The following is a 21,741-nucleotide window of genomic DNA, read 5'->3' on the forward strand; positions in this document are numbered from 1 at the left end:
GCTGCATCTGTTCACCAAAGTGAGAGGAAAACAGAAAATGTCAGAATTTTTTTTTTTTTAAACTGTATGAACACATCATTTTGTATATGGAGGCAATGACTAGAAAGCACAGCTAAGTTAAGATGTTTGCCCCTGAGAAGTACTGAAAGTCTGTGGGACACTGGGGCTTGGGCTTATTGTTTCTATTGTAAAGCTTTTAGGAAAAATCTTGAAGTGTTTATTTAAAGAGGTCTAGTTGATAGCCTTTTAAACAGGTGAAAAATTCCGATAAGAGAAATAGTAGAGCTTTGGCCTCAGGCTGGTGGAGGAGTTGACAAAAATGCAGACATTGCTCAAAGACACAGGAGAGCACTGGGAAACTGAGTGAATCTTCTAAGGTGTATTGGAGAATCCAAAAATAACTGAAGTTGTTTCTTTGACAGCCCTAGCCCCCCTGCTTAAAACCAACTGGCCGGGTGCAGGGGAGGGGGGCACCTGGGTGGCTCAGTTGGTTGGGCATCTGACTCTTGATTTTAACTCAGGTCATGATCTCAGGGTGGTGGGATCAAGCCCCATTTCAGGCTCCGTGCTCAGCGGGGAGTCTGCTTGGGATTCTCTCCCTCTGCCCCTCCCCCCTCTCTAAAATAAACAAACTTAGACAAAAATCAACTGTGATTTTATCCCCACTGCCACCAAATATATATATAATTACTAACATAGAGAGTCTTACTGGTTCCACACAGTCTGGAATCTTCCTTCCCCTTTCTTATTTATTTATTTATTTATTTATTTATTTTAAAAGTAGGCCCCGCACCCAACCCACACCCAGCATGGAGCCCAACACAGCGCTTGAACTCACAACCTGCGATCAAGACCTGGACTGAGATCAGGAGTCAGATGCTCAGACGACGGAGTCACCCAGGCTGCCCCTTGCTTCTTCCCCTTTCTCTTACCTCCCTCAGTCAACTCTCTCCTACTGGTACTTGCACTGGTTCCTTGAACACGGCCCTATGTTGGGATCATCCCTGAAGCTTCTTGGATTTGCACACGCGTCCTTGTCAGCCCTCATCGCCTGCCCTCAGGGTGCCTGTTTTGTTTGTTGTAGAGGTCTGCCCTCTCTTGGTTCTCAAGTCCTTCTTAAAAGTTGTTATTTTCTTGAGTTTTCTGTTCCAACGTCTAGAGCTCTTCTCATACTCCCAAGAGTACTCGGGAAGTACTTAAAATGGCTCCAGGCTAGCTTTTTCTCCCATCTGTGTATAAAATGAAAATAAACCTCCACCTTGAAAGGTTAACATGAAGATCAAGTAGAATGCATGTGAAATAAAGAATGAATGAGAATAAATATTTATTTTGGGGGGGTGCCTGGGTGGCTCAGTCATCAGGCTCCCTGCTCAGCGGGGAGTCTGCTTCTCCCTCTCCCTCTGCTCCTCCCCCCACCCCCCCATGTTCTCTCTCTAGCTCTCTCACTTTTTCGAAAAAATAATTAAAAATCTTTTTTTTTTTTAAAGATTTTATTTATTTATGTGACAGAGAGACAGCCAGCGAGAGAGGGAACACAGCAGGGGGAGTGGGAGAGGAAGAAGCAGTCTCCCAGCGGAGGAGCCTGATGTGGGACTCGATCCCGGAACGCCAGGATCACGCCCTGAGCTGAAGGCAGACGCTTTAACGACTGCGCTACCCAGGCGCCCCAAAACCAGATTATTCTAGATCACTCCTCTACGACTTAAGGTCATACATAAAGAAGTTGCTAAGTGCTATACTCTTTGATAAAAAATGTAACTTCTCTTATTCAGAAAATTAGAGGATCCCTGGGAGCAGCTGACATGCAATTCTAGAACAAAAAAAAAAAAAGGCGCTCCTGGCTGGCTTAGTTGGTTAAGCGTCTGCCTTCGGCTCAGGTCATGATCCCAGACTCCTGGGATACCTACTATGTGCTAGGCACTTTACATACATTTCTTCCCCAATTTTTAATATTGATATAATATAGGAATCCTGTCCTTGCAGCCTCTGCTTTCCCAACCAGATTTAGCCATAATCACCAAAGCCTTCGGCTAGGGCATGTAGCCTGCCCTGGTGCTCCCTGGTCATGCATGAGGGAGGGCTGAGCTGCCCCTAGCCTCACATCCATCATGCCTACGGTAATGGAGTCCCTGATACCCCTTGAATCCTCTCCTGTGTTTTCTCAGATTGTGTAGCTGATTTGTGCTACCAGACTGTAACTTTCTCACTTTTCCTTCACAGATGGTCTGGAACCCCTGCCCTGAGCCTGAGCCCCCTTTCCTGGGGCCTTGACCTGCTTAGCCCTGCAAATTCTCCCCCACTCACATTCTTTCTCCGATGGAACCTTGTTTCAAACCTGACGACCAGAGTGACAATGTTCTTACCTGCCAAGAAACAGTACTCCCTCTTGCTCTTGTTTCCTCTTTAACATGTGAGACCCCGGCTCCCCCCTGCCCCCCACTCTGCCCCATCCCTGCCCTTGGATTCCATCCCATGGTGTGAATTAAGCTGGGCCAGTTTTATCCCTCTGGATATTTTCCTTTGAGCTCTGGTTGCACCCCATTTTGCCAGAGTCCTGCTCTTCAAACCCTCTCTGAGTCTCACAGCAAGACTGTTCCTGCTGGACTCAGCTGCTCACATGTCCCCCTTTCCCACCCCAGTGACCTACGTTACTCAAGTCTCCAGCCATTTGTGGAACCCACGCCTTGAGGGACTTAAAGCCCTCAAGTCCAGATCTACTCCATTCCCCAGGAATAGTTAGGACTAATGAGGAATGACGTACGTTTACTTTTAAATCCGTGGGACTTAGCCATCTTCTTGATGGTATCCATGTCCAAACTGTTGAGGCGAATGTTCACTGTGAAGTGGTGGTAGGGGATGAAGTCCCCACTTTGGCAATGGTCACATCTGTGGGCATTTTCCTCTAAAAAGCGCGCACATTTCAAGTGCATGGCTTTCTTCTCGTCCTTCAGCCACAGTTCATAGGCTGTCTTCTGCATCATAGGCCTGCAAAATCGAATGATGTGGCACTCGATGACCTCACTTTCCAGCTCATGGAGCTCTTCCTCCTCACCATTAGCTAGGGAGAACAGAAAGGCGCCGGGTCAGCCCCTGCTGCCTCGCACACATCCGTTCCTTGACCAGGTGTGCCTTTCACTGAGAGGAAATGGAGGCACTGCCAGGTTCTACTCACCCATGCCTTCACTGGGCTTCAGAGACAGCGAGCGATAATTGACCTCAAACGAGGCCGCGTTCTGTTTTAGGGCCGTCCGGAGCTCCTTGCCATTCCGGAAACAATCAAAGACGTTGGATTCCACCAGAGTCGCCAGGGCCTTGATCATCATCTTCATGTTCCAACAAGGCAGCACCTCGAACAACAACTCCGTGGTGAAGGTCAGGCCGATGATGGCAGCACATCTCACCAACATCTGGTGGGAAAGGCTCATGCTATCTAGCTGAACCAGAGAGATTTCTGCAGGTGAAAAGCCACACAATAGGAGACTGGTCACCTGTTCGTAGCAAATTATGTTCTAGAGACGGACAACTGTCCTGCTCTGCACTGCTTCTCTCACAGGAACCCGGCCATGCTAAACCAAAAGAGGTTATTTGCTTAGGACCTATTTCCCAGACAGCGCGTGTGCTGGGCACGCAAAGGAGGCAGGTGCTGCCACCTGAGATACGCACGGCATGATGGCCAGACCAGAGCTTGACAGATTGCAAGGTGTTTGGGTTTTGTGCTGGAGCATGACAGGGTTGGTGAGGAGAGGGGAGGTCACGTGGGCCACGGTAATCGGAGGACAGCGCCTCCATCCACCTGCTATGTTGACTTCTCCAGCTGGCCCTTCCTTGTCTGTCCCCCTCACTGACTGCCTCCTCCCAGCAACAAGCCTCCTCTTGACCTCCCCTGAGACTCACTCGTTCCTGTGACAGTCTACTACCGTCTCGATGCTCATGACGAAGCGCCAGAGAGCTTCGAGCTCCAATTCTCACCTAAGCGTGGGTGTCACAGTCACGTGGCTTCCTGGACATCTTGACCAGGATGTCCTTCCATTACATCACCTGTGTCAGGACAAAATCGGAATGTCTCCGCTTGCCCACAGAACACTGCAGAAGCCAAGCTAGCCCACCTTCCTACTTTCGTAGACATAGTGAATGAAGCCAGTGATGCTTTTTTTGAAGACTGAGAACCTCGAGGTGTCCCTAGGTCATCCATCAAACATTTTCAGTTATTTATAGATGGCATGACTTGGAGCTGAAGTCATACTAGAACATGGCTTGAAAATCATCTTTCTTTAAAGGAATAGTAATAATACAGCTTGGATATAAATTCTATGCTTGTCATTTCTTATAAACGTAAATGGCAGAAAAAGTTTCAGTATTTGATTTTCTCTCTCATTATCGGGCTTTGATTTAATGACAAATGTACTACATCTCATTCGTTTCCGCAGTTGAACTAAACTTTGTTCAAATCAGACTCCAGAATATGCCCAGGGAAGCAGGTGGCTCCAAATCAGAAGCAGAAAAGCTAAGCCTCCCACGGAGACTTCGACTGCCTGGGACAACACAACACAGACAAGCACCGCGGTCTGTCACTGTCTTCCTCTCTCCCTTTCCCACAGTCACCTTAGAGAAAGGAAAAGGGGAGTCTAAGTCCTGGAACACCAGGTCCAATTTTCTTTACCTTTTAATGATGCTGGTGGTGACAAGTTTTTCAATCTGACACCACTGGCGAGGTTACAGACTTCTTCACATCCCTCCTCATCATTAGTAGTAAATATTTTTAATTCATCGGTTGGCCTACTAAAATTCTCTGCAGGAAGACGAAAAGGAAGGAAAGTTGAGAGTCATTGTTCTGTCATTACCTTGATTTTCCAATACACTTCAAGTTGGATCTTATGAGAGAAACAGCAGGTAGAGACGTGTGTTGGCTCATCAAATACTTCGGGATACCATTTAGTGTAAACTAAAATATGAGAACCTAAATGTACTCCAGAAGTATTGATAATAACTACTGGAAGCCTTGGAAGTCTTCCGTAGTATATGCAGTTTTACAGAAATTTCATTCAAAGACTATCAGGATGTATCTTATAGTATATAGTAACATATATTTGTGTGCACATGCAAATGTCCACACTCAGATGCAAATACATCTTGTGGGAGACTGGACTCAACTTACAACACGGTTATCAGAAAGAGATATTGAAAACGGTGAGGTTGGATAGTACACGTCTGGTAATTTTGTCTCCTAGGACTCCAAAATGCATGACTTCCTTATTCCTCATGTAACACCGTGATATGTGATGTGGAAATATGAAGGTGAACATAGCTAAGTTTCTAATCTCCTGGAGAGATGAGATATGTACACAAAGGACTATACTTCCAGGCAGTAAACACGTGCCATGTGAGTGGCACAGGGTCAGAGAGTTCAATGTCGATACGGTACAGACCTTTTGTGCACCATAGCCTGTGAAGGCTATAAATGTGAACAGTGCATGCTTCCAACCCTGCAGAGCTTAAAATCTTAGAGACAGATACTGAAGTAATTAGTCATAATGCCAGAGTGACTCAAGAGCTAAAAAGCAAAGCATAGTGTGTTGTGAGAATAGAGAAGAAAAAACAACTCAGTCTTGGTGGATTCAGAAAGGCTTCATGGAGGAGAAAGTATTTTGATTGAACTTTGAAGGATGAAGGCATTTTCCAAGTGGAAGACCAAGGGGCGACCAGTGAAAAGGCACAGAAGCCACAGAGCACCCTGCAGATTAGGGGAGCGTAAGGAAACCTGGGCAGCTGGACTCCAGCGTGTGGGGCACTGGAGCGCGACCAGGGGATGTGTATCGGGACAGACAGTTTGGGAGCAGAGCATGGAGGGCATTTGACAGCACATTATGAAGTCTGGACTTTATTCCAAAATAAAGGGGGAATATCAGCTGCTTTTAGGAAGGTAACACTGGAAGTGTGTATGGGAGAGGCAAGAGAACAGGAGAGGGAACACTGTGTAACAAACGGTAACGACGGAACATGAAGCAGTGACGGTGCGATGGAGGTACCTCGTGGTTCCGCGAGGCATAGGGAGGAAATGGGTCTGAGCAAGCTTGTGATGGAGCTGAGACATGAGTGTTGCCAAGAATCAAGCTGGGAGGGGCGCCTGGCTGGCTCAGTTGGTTGAGTGTGTGCCTTCAGCTCAGGTCATGATCCCGGGGTCCTGGGATCGAGCCCCAGATCAGGCTCCCTGCTTGGTGGGGAGCCTGCTTCTCCCTCTCCCTTCCCCCACCTTGTGCTCTCTCTTGCTCACTCTGCTCTCTCTCTCTCAAATAAATAAATAAAATCTTAAAAAAAATTTTTTTAAAAAGAATCAAGCAGGGAGATTCAGGAGGAGGTGCAGTATGGGAGAGAGGGCGATGCATTAAGGTTTAAGTAGGTTGAGTTTGAGGGGGTCTAGAAGACCATCCAATGGGCAGTTGGGAATATACCACCTAGAATTAAGAGTGAGGTTATGGTTGAAGATTACACGCATACACACACACACACACACACACACACACTGAAGACTGGAGAACAGATGGATAATTGAAGACATCTGGGCAGAGAGAACCAAGCTAGCAAAGAAGAGGGCTGAGGATGGAACTTGAAGAAAGCTGCCATCGGAGGAGTAGGCCCAGGGACAGGAGCCAAGCCGAGGACTGACTGGTCAGAGAGGTCAGGTGGGGGGACAGGAAGAGTTGAGAAGCAGGGTGGCCAAGACAGGGGAGAATACCCCAAAAGGGGCCAGGTATGAGTGTGTATGAGCGTGTTAGGGGTGGGAGAGTGGGGTCCAAGGGCACAACTTGGTCTATGCTCTTTTATGCTTTTTCACGTCCGTTTCTAGGACCTAGCAACTGGGATGACCACTCTTTCAGTCCCTCAACCAGTATCAACTGAGCACCCCTAGGTACTGGGCATTGTTCTGGAGTTAAAGATTCCAAAGCGTACGAGGTTTCCTGCCCCACGAAGTTTTCAATTCCAACAGCGGCAGAGAGACAATGAACAACAGATAATTAATTGATAGGATAATGTCATAATGCGATTTAGTTGTATGAAGGAAATAAACCCGGTAACAGAGACTCACAAGAAGGTGCAGGGCCAGGGAGGCTTTCTTTAGCTAGACTGGGGTAGAGAAAGTCACCCTGAGCAGGCAACACCTGAGCTGAGGGAGAGAGGAGCCACCGGTGTGAAGCGCCTGAGGAGAGGGGACAGCGTGTGTCCCAGCCACGGAAATGCCAGAAATGCAGCCGGTGTGGCCAGAGCACGTTCAGACCACTGATGAGGCCACATAGGTGAGGAAGCCAGGTCCCGCAGGACGTTTCCCGCCCTGGCTGGGAGGCTGGATTTCATCGTAGGCTCAGTGGGAAACCACTAAATGCTGAGTATGGTTTGTTTGTTTGTTTGTTTTTTAGATTTTATTTATTTATTCGACAGAGATAGAGACAGCCAGCGAGAGAGGGAACACAAGCAGGGGGAGTGGGAGAGGAAGAAGCAGGCTCCCAGCGGAGGAGCCTGATGTGGGGCTCGATCCCATAACGCCGGGATCACGCCCTGAGCCGAAGGCAGACGCTTAACGACTGAGCCACCCAGGCGCCCCTGTGAGTATGTTTTAAAGCAATCTTTTTATTTGGAAAGTTTCAAACTTACTGAAAGTTGTAAGAATAAAACTGTGTATGGACTCTTTATTCAAATTCACCTGTTGTCAAGGTTTTGCCTCATTTGCCGCATCCTTTATTTTCTCTATATGTACAGATCTTTTTCTGAAGCATTTGAATGCAAGTTGCACAATTCCTGCCCCTTTACCCCAAATTCTCTGCTCTGTATTTCCTAAGAATGAGATTCTCTTACATAACTAGAGTACACTTCCAGCTTCAGAATATTTCACATTGAAATAGGAATTCCCCTCCATAGAACAATTTTGTCAACTGACTCAATAATGTCCTTTAGCATTTTCTTCTTCCAATATAGGATCCAGTCTAGGATCATGTACTATATATAGTTGTTTTTTAAAAAATTTAGGTGAAATTCGTATACAAATAACCAGTTTAATGTCTACAGTTCGGTGGCATTTAGTGCATTCACATTGTTTGCAAACAAAACCTCTCTCTAGTTTCAAAAAATTTCTTTCTTTTTTTTCTTTCCTTTTTTTTTTTTTTAAAGATTTTATTTATTCATTAGGGAGAGAGAGAGAGCATGAGCAGAGGGGAGAAGTAGAGGGAGAAGCCGATTCCCAGTTGAGCAGGCAGCCAGACGTGGGGCTCGACCCGAGGACTTGCAGATTACGACCTGAGCTGAAGGCAGACGCTTAACCATCTGAGCCACCCAGGTGCCCCAAATCTCAAAATTTTTCAATGACCCCAGAAGCTACTGAACGGTTTTAAAGGAGTCACCTGTTTTGAAACGAGCTCTTAACAGACACTGAATAAATGTTTGTCGAACAAATAAACAAATATGTAAAATGTAGGAACAGGAAAATGTAAGCTCGGTAGTGTTTGTTTACAAATTTCCTTTTATTAATTCATTGGCCAATACATGACTGTAAGGGACTCACCTAAAGACAGTGATCATAGCACTCGTTGTCTATCTGATGATCCGTTATCCTCCTTAAAACTAACTGGCCAAGAAAAGCCTTTCTCTGACTGTTGTTTAATCATGGTTACCCAGAAAAAAAAATTAGCTTTCTTTTAAAAAGCAAACTTACTTCTGTTTCACTTCTCCTCTAGATGTGAGCACTCTGGCCATGTGGTCCTGTGGGCCTGTCATTATACACAGAATGAGAGGCAGCAGATGAAGCCATAGCCTGAAACAGTTCATGGAGGGACATGGGGCCTCTGGGCTTCACTCAATCACACAGGAGACATGGGGAGTTTCAGGAAGCAAGAGGAATCTTTTTGTGAAATTTCTCTTTTTATCACCTTTGGGCGATAATTTTCTGTCCTGCTATATACAGAAAGCCAGCACCATAAGCTCCTTTATTACAAACATTCATCAAAGCATGGCACTGATTTTCCATGTACATTCTCACCTTTAAATTTGTCTCAGAGGAAGGCGTTGTTATTCTGCAAGATAGCAATGTTAATGTGCACAGTGCTTATAGCTGTAAAACCACCATCACTTATTTGACAACTTCCATTTCTAGAAAGATGGAGTAGACATGTTTTTGTTTATTCCTCCTGTTAACTACTACTCAAAACCGTGCCATTATATATAAAACAAATATAAGAAGACACTGAAGGTGAAGAGAAGTCAGAATGGCTGGGGACATTGGGACCCAAGGAACAATATAGCAGTGATTTTCCTGAGTTTTCTTTTTGCCTTATATCTCAGACTTGGAGTGAAGAATCTCACGACCCAGAAACAGCAAGGGTTGCAAACAATAGTCTGCACATTCTGCTGAAGGACCAGCAAAAGGGCAGCTGGCGAGACAGAAAATTTCTAGACAATAATCACTTAACTTCAGCCAAACAAACAAACAAAAAACAAAAACAAATAAGTGTAGTCCACACCTGCTCCCACCAGCAAAGGCTGAGGGAGAAGCCTAGGCTTCCATTCCAAAAGCTGACAGCAAAGGACGGTCAACCCAGAGAATCCTATATTCAACCAAAATATCTTTCAGGAATGAAGGGGAAATCAAGGTAGTCTCAGATAATGGGAAATTAAGACAAATGGTGGCCAGCAGGCCTACCCTGAAAGAATGACTAAAAGACATTCTCTAAACAGAAAAGAAACAATAAAAGAAGACACAGAACATCAGAAAAGAATAAAGAACAGGAGAAGCAAAAATATGGGTAAATACAATAGATATCCCTTTTCCTCTTAAGTTTCCTAAATTATGTTTGCAGTTTAAGCAAACATTATAACCACCACCTAATGTGGTTCTAAATGCACACAGAGAAAATGTTTAAAATAATTATAAAAAGTAGATGGCAAAGGAAGGTAAAGAGGGGTAAGGTTTCTAATCTTTACTCAAACTGGTGAAACATACCTTGAGTTTTCAAGTGACACCAGTAGACTGTGATAACATATGCATATATTATGTAATAGCTAGAGCAATCACTAAAAAAGCTATACAAAGAGATAGCCCCACAATTACTGTAGATAAATCAAGACAGAATTCTTTTTTTTTTTTTTTTTTTAAAGATTTTATTTATTTATGTGACAGACAGCCAGCGAGAGAGGGAACACAGCAGGGGGAGTGGGAGAGGAAGAAGCAGGCTCACAGCGGAGGAGCCTGATGTGGGACTCGATCCCGGTACGCCAGGATCACGCCCTGAGCCGAAGGCAGACGCTTTAACGACTGCGCCACCCAGGCGCCCCTCAAGACAGAATTCTAAAGAATTTGTTTAATGTCAGGCAAAATAGACTTTGGAGCAAAGAAAGTTACCAGAGGGTGTGGGTTTGGCTAGATGAGTGATGGGCATTAAGAAGGGCATTTGTTATGATGAGCCCTGGGTGTTGTATGTAAGTGATGAATCACTGATTTCTTTTTTTTTTTTTTCAGATTTTATTTATTTATTTGACAGAGAGAAAGAGACACCCAGTGAGAGAGGGAACACAAGCAGGGGGAGTGGGAGAGGAAGAAGCAGGCTCCCAGCGGATTAGGGAGCCCGATGTGGGGCTTGATCCCAGAATGCTGGGATCACGCCCTGAGCCGAAGGGCTCCCGACTGAGCCACCCAGGTGCCCCAAATGACTGATTTCTACTCCTGAAACCAATATTGCACTAACTCTAGTTAGTATGTTAACTAACTAGAATTTAAATAAAAATTTGGGGGGGAAAAAAAAAGAACATTACCAGAGACAGAGAGGGATATCATATAATGATAAAAGTGTCGATCCACCAGGGCACATAGCAATCCTAAATGTTTATACACCAAATAAAAAAGCTGCAAAATACGTTAAGCCAAAACTGATACAATTGAAAATAGAAATAGACAAATCCACAATTATAGTTGGAGACTTCAACATTCTTCTCTCAGCAATTGGTAGAACAATTAGACAGAGAATCAGCCCAGGATACAGAGGAATTCGACAATCATTGATCATCAGTATCTAACCAACATTTATACAGCATTCTACCAACAAAACCAAGAATATATATTCTTTTCAAGGTGCCTATGGAACATTGGCCAAAATAGACCATATCCTGTGAACAAACTTCAACAAATTCAAAATACATGAAATTGGGTGCCTGGGTGGCTCAGTTGTTAAGCGTCTGCCTTCCGCTCAGGGCGTGATTCCAGAGTCCTGGGATCGAGCCCCGCATCAGGCTCCTCTGCTGGGAGCCTGCTTCTTCCTCTCCCACTCCCCCTGCTTGTGTTCCCTCTCTCGCTGGCTGTATCTCTCTCTGTCAAATAAATAAATAAAATCTTTAAAAACAACAAATAAAATAAATACATGAGATTGTACAGAGCATGTTCTCTAAATATAACGGAATTAAACTAGAAACCAATAACAGAATGAGAACGAGAAAGTCTCCACACACTTGGAAATAGCATTCTTTTCAATAATCCACGGCGAAAGAGGAAAACTCAAGGTAAATTTAAAAATACATTGTTTCAAATAAAAATGAAAATACAATATATTAAAATTTGTGAGACATAGCTAAAGCAGTACCATGAGGAAACTTTATAGTACTAAAAATGCATACATAAGAAAGAAGAAAAGTCTCAAACTGCTAATCTAAACCTCCAACAATGAAAAAGAGCAAATTAAATTCAAAGCAAGCAGAAGGAAGGAAATAATAAAGATAAGAGCAGAAATCAACAAAACAAAGAGCTGAATCTTTGGAAAGATCAAGAAAACTGACAAATCTGTAGTTAAGACTAATAAGAAAGAAAGAAAATACAAATTACCAATATCAGGAATGAAACAGGGAATATCACTACAAACCCTGCAGACATCAAAAAGATATTAACTGAGTACTCTGAACAACTACAGGCACATAAACTTGAGGACTTAGATCAAAGGAACCAGTTTCTCAAAACAAACAAACAAACAAACAAACAAATCTATCACAATTAATATAATATAAAATAGTTCATTTGAACAGCCTCATAACTATTAAGGAAATTGACATTTTAATTTAAAAACTCCCCAAAAAGATGTTGAGGTTTTTCCTTAAACATTCCTTGTCTAGCAAGAAAATGGGGGAGTTTCACCTCTTGATGATACCCCTGTCCCCCAGGAACACCCTACCCATCATTAGAGCTTATGAGCCACATGGGGAAGAGGCTTCTTCAAGACAGAGCAATGCAATACTTGTAACTTCTGTAAATAGCCCCGTCTTTCCAAGTGATGTCATCTCTACATTTGATATGCTTGTATTTCTGTTGGATGTATACAGTTTAGGGGATTTTTTTGTTTTTTGTTTGGTTTTATTTTTTAGAAAAGTCAACATGCTTATTTTTATTTATTGCTTGAAAAAGATCATTTGAAGAAAAATAAATACATTTTCAACCAACCAACCAACCAACCAACCAACCAACCAACCAACAAAAATTCCCCAAAAAGAAATCTCCAGGATGGGATGGTTTCACTGGAGAATTTTACCAACATTTAGGGAAGAATTATCTCCAATTCCACACAATTTCTTCTAGGACATGGGAGGGCATAGTTCCCATTACACTTTACAAAGCTAGTACTACCATGATGTCAAAAACAGACAAAATAACAAAGAGAAAGAGGGAGAGAAAACTACAGAACAATACCCCACATGAGTATAGATGCAACAATCCTTCACACCAGATTAAGCAAATAGAATTCAGCAATATACAAAAAAAAAATAAAAATAAAAAAAATAGGACATGCCTAAGTGGAGTTTATTCCAGGGATGCAAGGCTGGTTCAATATTTGAAGGTCAATCAATGCAATCTATCATATAACAGAAAAATAATTTACATAATCATAGCAATTAATGCAGAAAATCATTTGATAAGATTCAAAGCTCATTTATGATAAAAACTCTCAGAAAAATAGGAATAAGTGGGAACTTTCTCAACTTGAAAAAGAGCATCTACAAAAAAACCTACAGCTAACAGCATACTTAATACTTAAAGACTGAATGCTTTCTCCCTAGGATCAGGAACAAGGCAAAGATGGCTACTCCTACCACTCTTATTCAACATAGTGCTGGAAGTTCTAGCAGGTTGAAAAGACCAGAAAAGGAAATAAAAAGCATACAGACTGCAAGGGAAATAATAAAATTGTTCCTATTTGCAGATGACATGATTTTGTACATAGAAAATCCCAAAGACTCTACAAAATAAAAATCTCCTAGAATTAATAAATGAGTTCAGCAAGGACACAGGAACAAGATAAATGCATACAACTCAGCTGCATTTCTACATACTAGCAATGAACATGTGAACATCAAAATTAAAAACATATAGCATTTACAATATATTTTTTACTTTATTATTTTTTTAAGATTTTATTTATTTGACACAGAGAGAGAGATCACTAGCAGGGGGAGTGGCAGAGGGAGAGGGAGAAGCAGGCTCCCACTGAGCAGGGAGCCTGATGTGGGGCTGGATCCCAGCACCCCGGGATCATGACCCAACAATATATTTTTAAAAAAGATTTATTTATGTATTTAAGAGAGAGAGAGCACAGGGGGAAGGGGCAGAAAGAGAAGGAGAGAGAGTCCCAAGCAGACTTCACACTGAGTGTGGAGCCTGACTCAGGGCTCAATCCCATAACCCCGAGATCACGACCTGAGCTGAAACCGAGAGTCCAATGCTCAACCGACTATGCCACCCAGGGACCCCTACAATATTTTTTTTTAAAAAAGAAATGTTTCAGTGTCAATCTAACAAAACATGCACAGGATTTGTATGGTTGAAAACTACAAGACTCATGAAAGAAATCAAAGAAAATCTAAATAAATGGAAGAGACATACTACGTTCATGGATTGGAAGACAACATAGAAAACTTGTCAATTTGCCCCAAATTGATATACAATGCAATGCATATATATTGAAATTCCTACAAAAATCCTTCCAAAGGAGCGCCTGGGTGGCTCAGTTGGTTAAGCAGCTGACTCTTGGTTTCTCCTCAGGTCATGATCTCAGGGTCTTGGGATCGAACCCCACATCAGGCTCCACACTCCACACTCAGCAAGGAGTCTGCTGCAGGATTCTCTCTCTACTTCTGTCCCTCCCCCTGCTCATGCTCTCTCTTTCTAAAATAAACAAACAAATCTTTTTAAAAAATCCCTCACAGATTCTTTGTAGACACAGATAAGATTATTTGAAAGATTTATTTACTTATTTGAGGGAGTGGGGAAGATGGAAAAAATCTCAAACAGACTCCCGGTTGAGTGGAGAGCCGACTTGGATCATGACCTGAAACCAAGTGTCTGACACTCAATCGAATGAGCCACCCAGGTGGCCCCACACAAGATTATTCTAGAATTCATATGGAAAGGCAAAGGAACCAGAATAGCTAAAACAGTTTTGAAAGAAGAATAAAGTAGGAGGAATCAGTTTACATGGTTTCAAGACTATATACCTATACTAATCAAAACTGAATGGTATTGGTAAAGGGATAGACACATAGATCAATGGAACAGAATAGGGAGCCAAAAATACACAAATACAACCAACTGATTTTTGACAAAGGTGCCAAAGCAATTCAAGGAAGAAAATATAGCCTTTTAACAACTGTTGCTGGGGCAAGTGGACAGGCATGGGAGGTAGGAAGGGGAAAAGAAGGGCTTCAACCTAACTCTCATACCTTATATGAAAATTAACTCAAAATGGATCACAAACTTAAATGTAAGATGTAAAACTTTGGAAAAAAAGGAAAACACATATTGGAAAACATTTTACGTCTAGGGATAAGCAAAGAATTCTTGGATTTGGGGCACCTGGGTGGTTCTGTCATGTAAGTGTCTGCCTTCAGCTCAGGTCATGATCCCAGGGTCCTGGGATCGGGCCCCACACTGGGCTCCCTGCTCAGTGGGGAGTCTGCTTCTCCCTCTCCCTCTGCTGCTCCCCCCCCCCAACTTGTGTGCTCTCTCCCTCTCTGAAATAAATAAATAAATACAATCTTAAAAAAAAAAAGAGTTCTTGGATTTGACATGACTCATAAAAGGAGAAACTGATAATTGAACTTTTGTCAAAATTAAAACACTTTGAGAGATCTTTTGCAGAGAATGAAGACAAGCCACAGAGAGAAAATATTTGCAAACCCACATCTGAGAAAGGACCCATATCTGGAATAGATTAGAAACTCTCAAAACTCAACATGAAAAAAACTCCAAGCAATCCAATTAGAAAATGGGCAAAAAGCATGAAGAGATATTTACCAAAGAAGATGTAGAGATGGCAAAGAAAAAGCACATGAAAAGATATTCAACATCATTAGCAATTGGGGAGATGCAAATTAAAACCACAATTAGATATTGCCAAATACCTAACAGAATGGCTAAAATAAAAAACACAGTGACATCAATTGGTAGCAAGGATGGCAGAAAATTCCAGCTCCCTGCACACACTGTGAATGGGAATGTAAAATGATACAGCGACTTTGAAAATAGTTCGGCAGTTTAGGGGGGACTGGGTGGCTCAGTCAGTTAAGCTTCTGACTTCAACTCAGGTCATGATCTCAGGATCCTGGGATGGAGACCCTGCTTCAGGCTCCTGGCTCAGCGGGGAGGCTGCTTGTCCCTCTCCCTCTGCCCCTCCCCCTGCTTGTGTTCTCTCTCTCTCTCTTTCCCTCTTTCAAAAAAATAAAATCTTTAAAAAATTTAAAAAACAATTTGGCAGTTTAAAAAAAAGAACAAAAAAGAACAAAAAAAAAAAAAATAACACTGTAACTACCACATGACCCAGCCATTGCACTCCTGGGTGTTTATTCTAGAGAAAGGAAAACTTAGCTTCACACAAAACCCTGCACACGATGCTTGTAGGAACATTGCTTGTAATAGCCCAAAGCTGTGAACGGCACAGATTCTGCAACAGGCGGATGGGATAACAAGCGGTTGGTGCATGCACCGTGGACCGCCACCCAGCAAGTAACCACAACAACCCACCGAGACACACGACCACCTGGAGGACCCCCAGAGAGTCATGAGGAGGGAAAAAACCAACCCCAAGACATTATAGATACTGTATGAGTCCAGCCAGATCCCATTCTTAAAATGACAAAATTACAAATTACAGGTTGCCAGGGGTGAAGGGGGCAGGGGGGGGGCGCGGGGAGGACAGAAGTGGGCGTGGCTATAAAACAGGCAACAGGAGGGATCCGTGTGGAGATGGGAAACTTCTGTGTCCTGACTGCCTTAGTGACAATATCCTGTGCTACTATACTGCCAATTCACACTACAGGGAAAACCCGGTAAAGGGTGCACGAAATCTCTCTGTATTATTTGTTTTTTTTTTTTTTTTTTAAGATTTTATTTATTTATTCGACAGAGAGAGACAGCCAGCGAGAGAGGGAACACAAGCAGGGGGAGTGGGAGAGGAAGAAGCAGGCTCATAGCGGAAGAGCCTGATGTGGGACTCAATCCCGTAATGCCGGGATCACGCCCTGAGCCAAAGGCAGACGATTAACCGCTGTGCCACCCAGGCGCCCCTGTATTATTTGTTTTTAAAAAAAGAGGTAGCAAAGTAAGTATTATTGATTCAGGCACTTCATTTATACTCCAGGAGGTTCCCAGAGTACCTCCTGTGGTGTCAGACACAGAGAAGGTGATCAGTACGTGTTTGTTGAATGAATGAATGAAAAAAGATTTGAGTTCCTTTAGCCCCATTTTATAATCGCTGCCTGACAAAGAAGGTCGTGGCTAGTCCTTAAATATCAGCAACTAAATGGCATAGGTGGCATTGGAACTCTGGGCCCCTGGCTTCAGGGCCCAAAAGTTCTCTCTTTTTTTTTTTTTTTTAAAGATTTTATTTATTTATTTAACACAGATAGAGACAGCCAGCGAGAGAGGGAACACAAGCAGGGGGAGTGGGAGAGGAAGAAGCAGGCTCATAGCGGAGGAGCCTGATGTGGGGCTCGATCCCACAACGCCGGGATCATGCCCTGAGCCGAAGGCAGACGCCTAACCGCTGTGCCACCCAGGCGCCCCCCAAAAGTTCTCTTGATTGCATCTTTTATACTCTCTCTTTCCAAGGAAGAGCTAATATCTCTTCAACCGTCACAGGTCTCCTTTATATTTTGTTGCTGTTTGCTAGCACGTGAATTTTTCTCATTACTGCCAACTTCCTAACCAAGCATGTGCACCACAACCTTTCGTTGTCATTCAGGTTAGCTTTAATGCTCCACATTCTGGAAAGCATCCTTACCCCATTCTCCCTCCCCTTCGCTAAAATTATTCTCCTAAAAATCCGCCTGGCCTCCTTTGTGCCATTATCTCACATTTCATCCTCCTGTATGTCTCTGTAGCGTGGGAACCTTGTTGACAATTCACTTTGAGCTAGACGTTTTACCACTGGAAGTCAAGGAATTTTCTCCCCTCAATTAACATCGAACTCCCCCTTCAGTGTTGATTCTGGGCTTTAAGATTCCCCAGTGTTCTTCCATGTTCTTTCCAAGGCACACGTTCTCCCACCCAGTTCAGTGAGTCCCCACAGGAAATGCTAACTTCTCTCGACATCTCGGATATCGGGTCCAACACTCCTTGCCTCCCCAAGCCTCCTGACCCTATAGGATGCTGTCTATGGAAAAGCCCATTCCTTTCCTCTCGCAGAAGGAGTGAGAGAACGAGTCTTAACCAGGGGACTTACTGAACAGGTTATTCCAGGTCATATTGGTCTTTTCCTCAGACTCCATTGGTTGGAAAACGAGTACCCTGTGATGGTCAAGGTTTTTGAGCAATTCTTCACAGTAAAACGGAATCCCACAGCTTCCCTCCACCAGGTACCTGCAGTAGAAACAAGGCGACCTACTTACACCCAAAACCATGGTTTAGGAAGGAAAAATATTTGACTCATCTAATTATTTGAAAATAACTCATTATTTGAAAATAATAGTATTCTCTATTTTTTCCATTTGTTTTCCCTTTTTAGGGTTGCTTGTTTTCTTTTTTTAAAATTACATAAAACACTTACATTTTTTCAAAGCCTAAAATATATAATTAGGTACATCCTCAGTATTGCCTCCCTTGCTCATCTTATAAATAACCACGTCAGTTAGTTTCTGGTTTATCTTTTCAATGGTTCTTTTTGAAGCTACAAACAAACGCAAACAAACGCACACAGACGTGTTCCACCCCTTTCTTAGCTAAGACAGCATGTTATCCCTACTGCACACTCGGCTACACCTTGTCTTTTCAGTCAAGATTATATCCTGCTCATCCCTCCACATCAGTAGATCGTCTCCTTCTTTTTTTTTTTTTTTTTAAAGATTTTATTTATTTATTCGACAGAGATAGAGACAGCCAGCGAGAGAGGGAACACAAGCAGGGGGAGTGGGAGAGGAAGAAGCAGGCTCATAGCGGAAGAGCCTGATGCGGGGCTCGATCCCACAACGCCGGGATCACGCCCTGAGCCGAAGGCAGACGCTTAACCGCTGAGCCACCCAGGCGCCCCATCTCCTTCTTTTTAACGCTATGTAGTGCTCCACTGTGTACTTGTATCCTATTTTATCCTACTTATCCTCTCAGAGATGGACATCTTGATTGTTTTCTGTCTTTTGCTAATACAAATAATGCTTTCATAAAACTTTATCTATATGTCTCTCTCTCTCTCTCTCTTTTTTTAATTTGACAGAGAGAGAGCACAAGTAGGGGAAGCTACAGGCAGGGGGACATGGAGAAGCAGGCTCCTTGATGAGCAAGGAGCCCGACATGGGACTTGAGCCCAGGACCCTGGGATCATGACCTGAGCCGAAGGCAGAGGCTTAACTGACTGAGCCACCCCGACGCCCCCATGTCTCTTTATAGCTTTGTTAATAAGTCTTTGAGACAGATTCCAAGAATTGGGGTTGCTGGATCTGAAGGTAAGTGTACATACATATGTACACGGACACACGAAATATACATATACACATAGAAAGAGACAGACAGAGCGAGAGGCAAAGGGCAAGAGCGTGCCAAATTCATGCCTGGAGTTATTTTAAATGAGACTTTGTCCCAGACATCTTTCTTCCAGAAGCAAAGCAAACTCATTAGAAAGAATGGATGCAGATACCAAGGTGGGTTGTAAACAACCAGCTAAAGAAGGGGTGCTGTCCATTTTGTTAAGGTGACTACTGTCTGGACCCCAATGGGGGAGTCACAGAGCTCAGAGAGCAGTGGCTAAAAAGCCAGCCTTCCAGCACCTGCCACAGCAATCCCAGCTTACTTTACTGACAGCCGGGTGAGACTTTGCTTATCTGCAGGTTGTGTCTTTATTTACTTTTTTTTTTTTTTTTAAAGATTTTATTTATTTATGTGACAGAGAGACAGCCAGCGAGAGAGGGAACACAGCAGGGGGAGTGGGAGAGGAAGAAGCAGGCTCATAGCGGAAGAGCCTGATGTGGGACTCGATCCCGGATCACCAGGATCACCAGGATCACGCCCTGAGCCGAAGGCAGACGCTTTAACGACTGCGCTACCCAGGCGCCCCATTTATTTACTTATTTTTTAAAAATATTTTCTTTATTTATTTGCCAGAGAGAGAGTGCGTGAGAGTACAAGCAGGGGGAGCAGCAGGCAGAGGGAGAAGCAGGCTCCCTGCTGAGCAAGGAGCCCAATGAGGGACTCAGTCCCAGGACTGTGGGATCATGACCTGAGCTGAAGGCAGATGCTTAACTGACTGAGCCACCCAGGCGTCCAGGGTGTGTCTTTACAGCTTACCAGTTTGCCTTTTATGACACTTGCCCATGACGACGCCCCCGTCGCTGTTGATTAAACTGAGCCTGCCCATCCCCAGCACGATGAAAGGGAAGCAAAACTGATGTCACTGAGCAAAGTTTGAGGAGGTGTAACGGGAGCGATAACAAGGAGAAGGTGAGCAGGGTCCATCATACCACCCATGATCAATGGCTCTTTTGAAAGGAAGGCCCAGTGAAAATACTGAAATATTTACTTTCAGATTTATCTTAGGAAATCTGATGAAGTCTGGATCTGGGGAATGGACACGGACGTGAAGACCTCAGGAGAGAAACAGGATACCCACGTGTCCAGTTCTTTGGGGATGCCCCTGACGTTGAGGTCTAGGCAGACCTTGTTGCGGATGTCCTTCGGCTGCACGGCTCCAAGGGTCACGTAGGTGGTGTTCCTGTTCTTCATTATGGCACTGGCCGCTGCGCAGGGTAAGTCAATGAAGGGAGACAGGGACATGATGATGAAGATAGGAACCGTCCGGATAAGCTTCTCCATAAAGGCCCAGGAGGCTGAGTCAATAAACTGGCCCTCATCGATGATGAAAATAATCCTTTCCTCTTTCACTGTCTGGACAAAGTAGAGAAACACAAAAGTGCTGTAGGACTTTGGATTTGTATTCACGTGTATGCACGGATGATACTGTGGTGCTCAGCTAAAATCTTCTTTCCAATACATTTGTATTAATGTAGATTCCACTAACTTGGAATTTGTGGCAATTTGGACAGAGCTGGCTCGAATGGGTTCTTACTTTGTCAAATCCTTGTGTAAAGATAATGCAAATTCATGGGATAAATGGGGTTGTAGCCAAGTGAAAGTACCCGCTACTGATATGTGTACCACATGTCATTTTAGTCTACTGACGAATGAAGATCTCCTGGGTTTCTCTAACTGACATTTGTTCAACCAACACGTATGTATTCAGCACATACTCACTGAGCACCTGCTGGGCCGGGGGCTACATACACGGTGCTGAAGGAAAGCAAGCTAGCTGATGCTATTCTAGCCCGAACCGTGGTATATGTTACACTTGAAAACAGATCACATGTCCCTTTCCTGGTGTGGGCTACCTTTCCCTCCCTAGTCTGAATTATTTATTCACTCATTACGCTTTTATCACCCATCAGGGGCAGGTGTTGTTCTAGGTTCTAGGTGTTCAATACAGTATTGAACAAAGAGCTTACATGGTGGGGTCAGCCCCTCGCAGAGCAAGCCCTGCATTGCACTGTGTGAGGCCTAAATGGAGAAGACCTTCCCCACTCTCACTGCTGCTCTTCTCTTCTTTTGGCCCCCTCTGGGAAGACACTCCGTTAACCCATTCTTCCCCTCCACATTTTTACAAACGAAAGCAGCCAAGGCTACTTCAAAATGTCGGATTTCATAAGACAATCATTATACAGTATTATAACCTGTTTGATTACATATACATAATAATAAGTCTACTCTTACAGCCCCGTTCTGTTACCAGATGCTTAACTCTTCACTGACCTTGAGGACATCTTGATTAATGGGGAGGTTAGTGTTACATTTGTTTCGGTTTTGACTGATACCTTCAAAAATACAGGGCAGATAGGAATGTGAGCTTTTGCTACGTGATGGCCTTGTCGGCGAATCATTTGTAAACTGAGGGGAGTCAAGCAGGAACGAACAAAGCATGAATTCTATAGTCCATCCTAGGCCCTGGTTTCCACATATTTAAAATGAGAAGACTGGATTGGATTCTCTCTAATGTGACTAAGAGCCAACATTTACATTGCACTTACTATGTTCCAAGCACTGTGTGATGCTCTTGGCATAAAGTAACTCATTTACTCCTCAGAACATTCACAGGAAGTGGTCCTATTGAATCTGTTTGCTGAGAAAATTTCAGTGAAGGAACTTGCCAAGGTCACACAGATAGTACACAATCTGAAGCTTCCTGTCATGGC

General features: G+C 43.6%; 1 protein-coding gene across 1 annotated transcript in view; it reads right to left on the minus strand.

The window, feature by feature from the left end:
* ADCY10 (adenylate cyclase 10) overlaps nt 1–21,741 on the minus strand; it is a 73,432-nt gene that overhangs the window by 22,935 nt on the left and 28,756 nt on the right. The window contains exons 16-20 of the mRNA XM_040636167.1: nt 20,109–20,383; nt 17,736–17,872; nt 4,661–4,789; nt 3,173–3,451; nt 2,768–3,058 (exon numbers count right to left, since the gene is read on the minus strand). Of these exons, the coding sequence (XP_040492101.1) occupies nt 2,768–3,058; nt 3,173–3,451; nt 4,661–4,789; nt 17,736–17,872; nt 20,109–20,383 (1,111 nt within the window). The remainder of the gene's footprint in view (nt 1–2,767; nt 3,059–3,172; nt 3,452–4,660; nt 4,790–17,735; nt 17,873–20,108; nt 20,384–21,741) is intronic.

This window comes from Ursus maritimus, unplaced genomic scaffold, assembly GCF_017311325.1.
Source record: "Ursus maritimus isolate PB19 unplaced genomic scaffold, ASM1731132v1 scaffold_2, whole genome shotgun sequence".
Taxonomy (NCBI): Eukaryota; Metazoa; Chordata; class Mammalia; order Carnivora; family Ursidae; genus Ursus; species Ursus maritimus.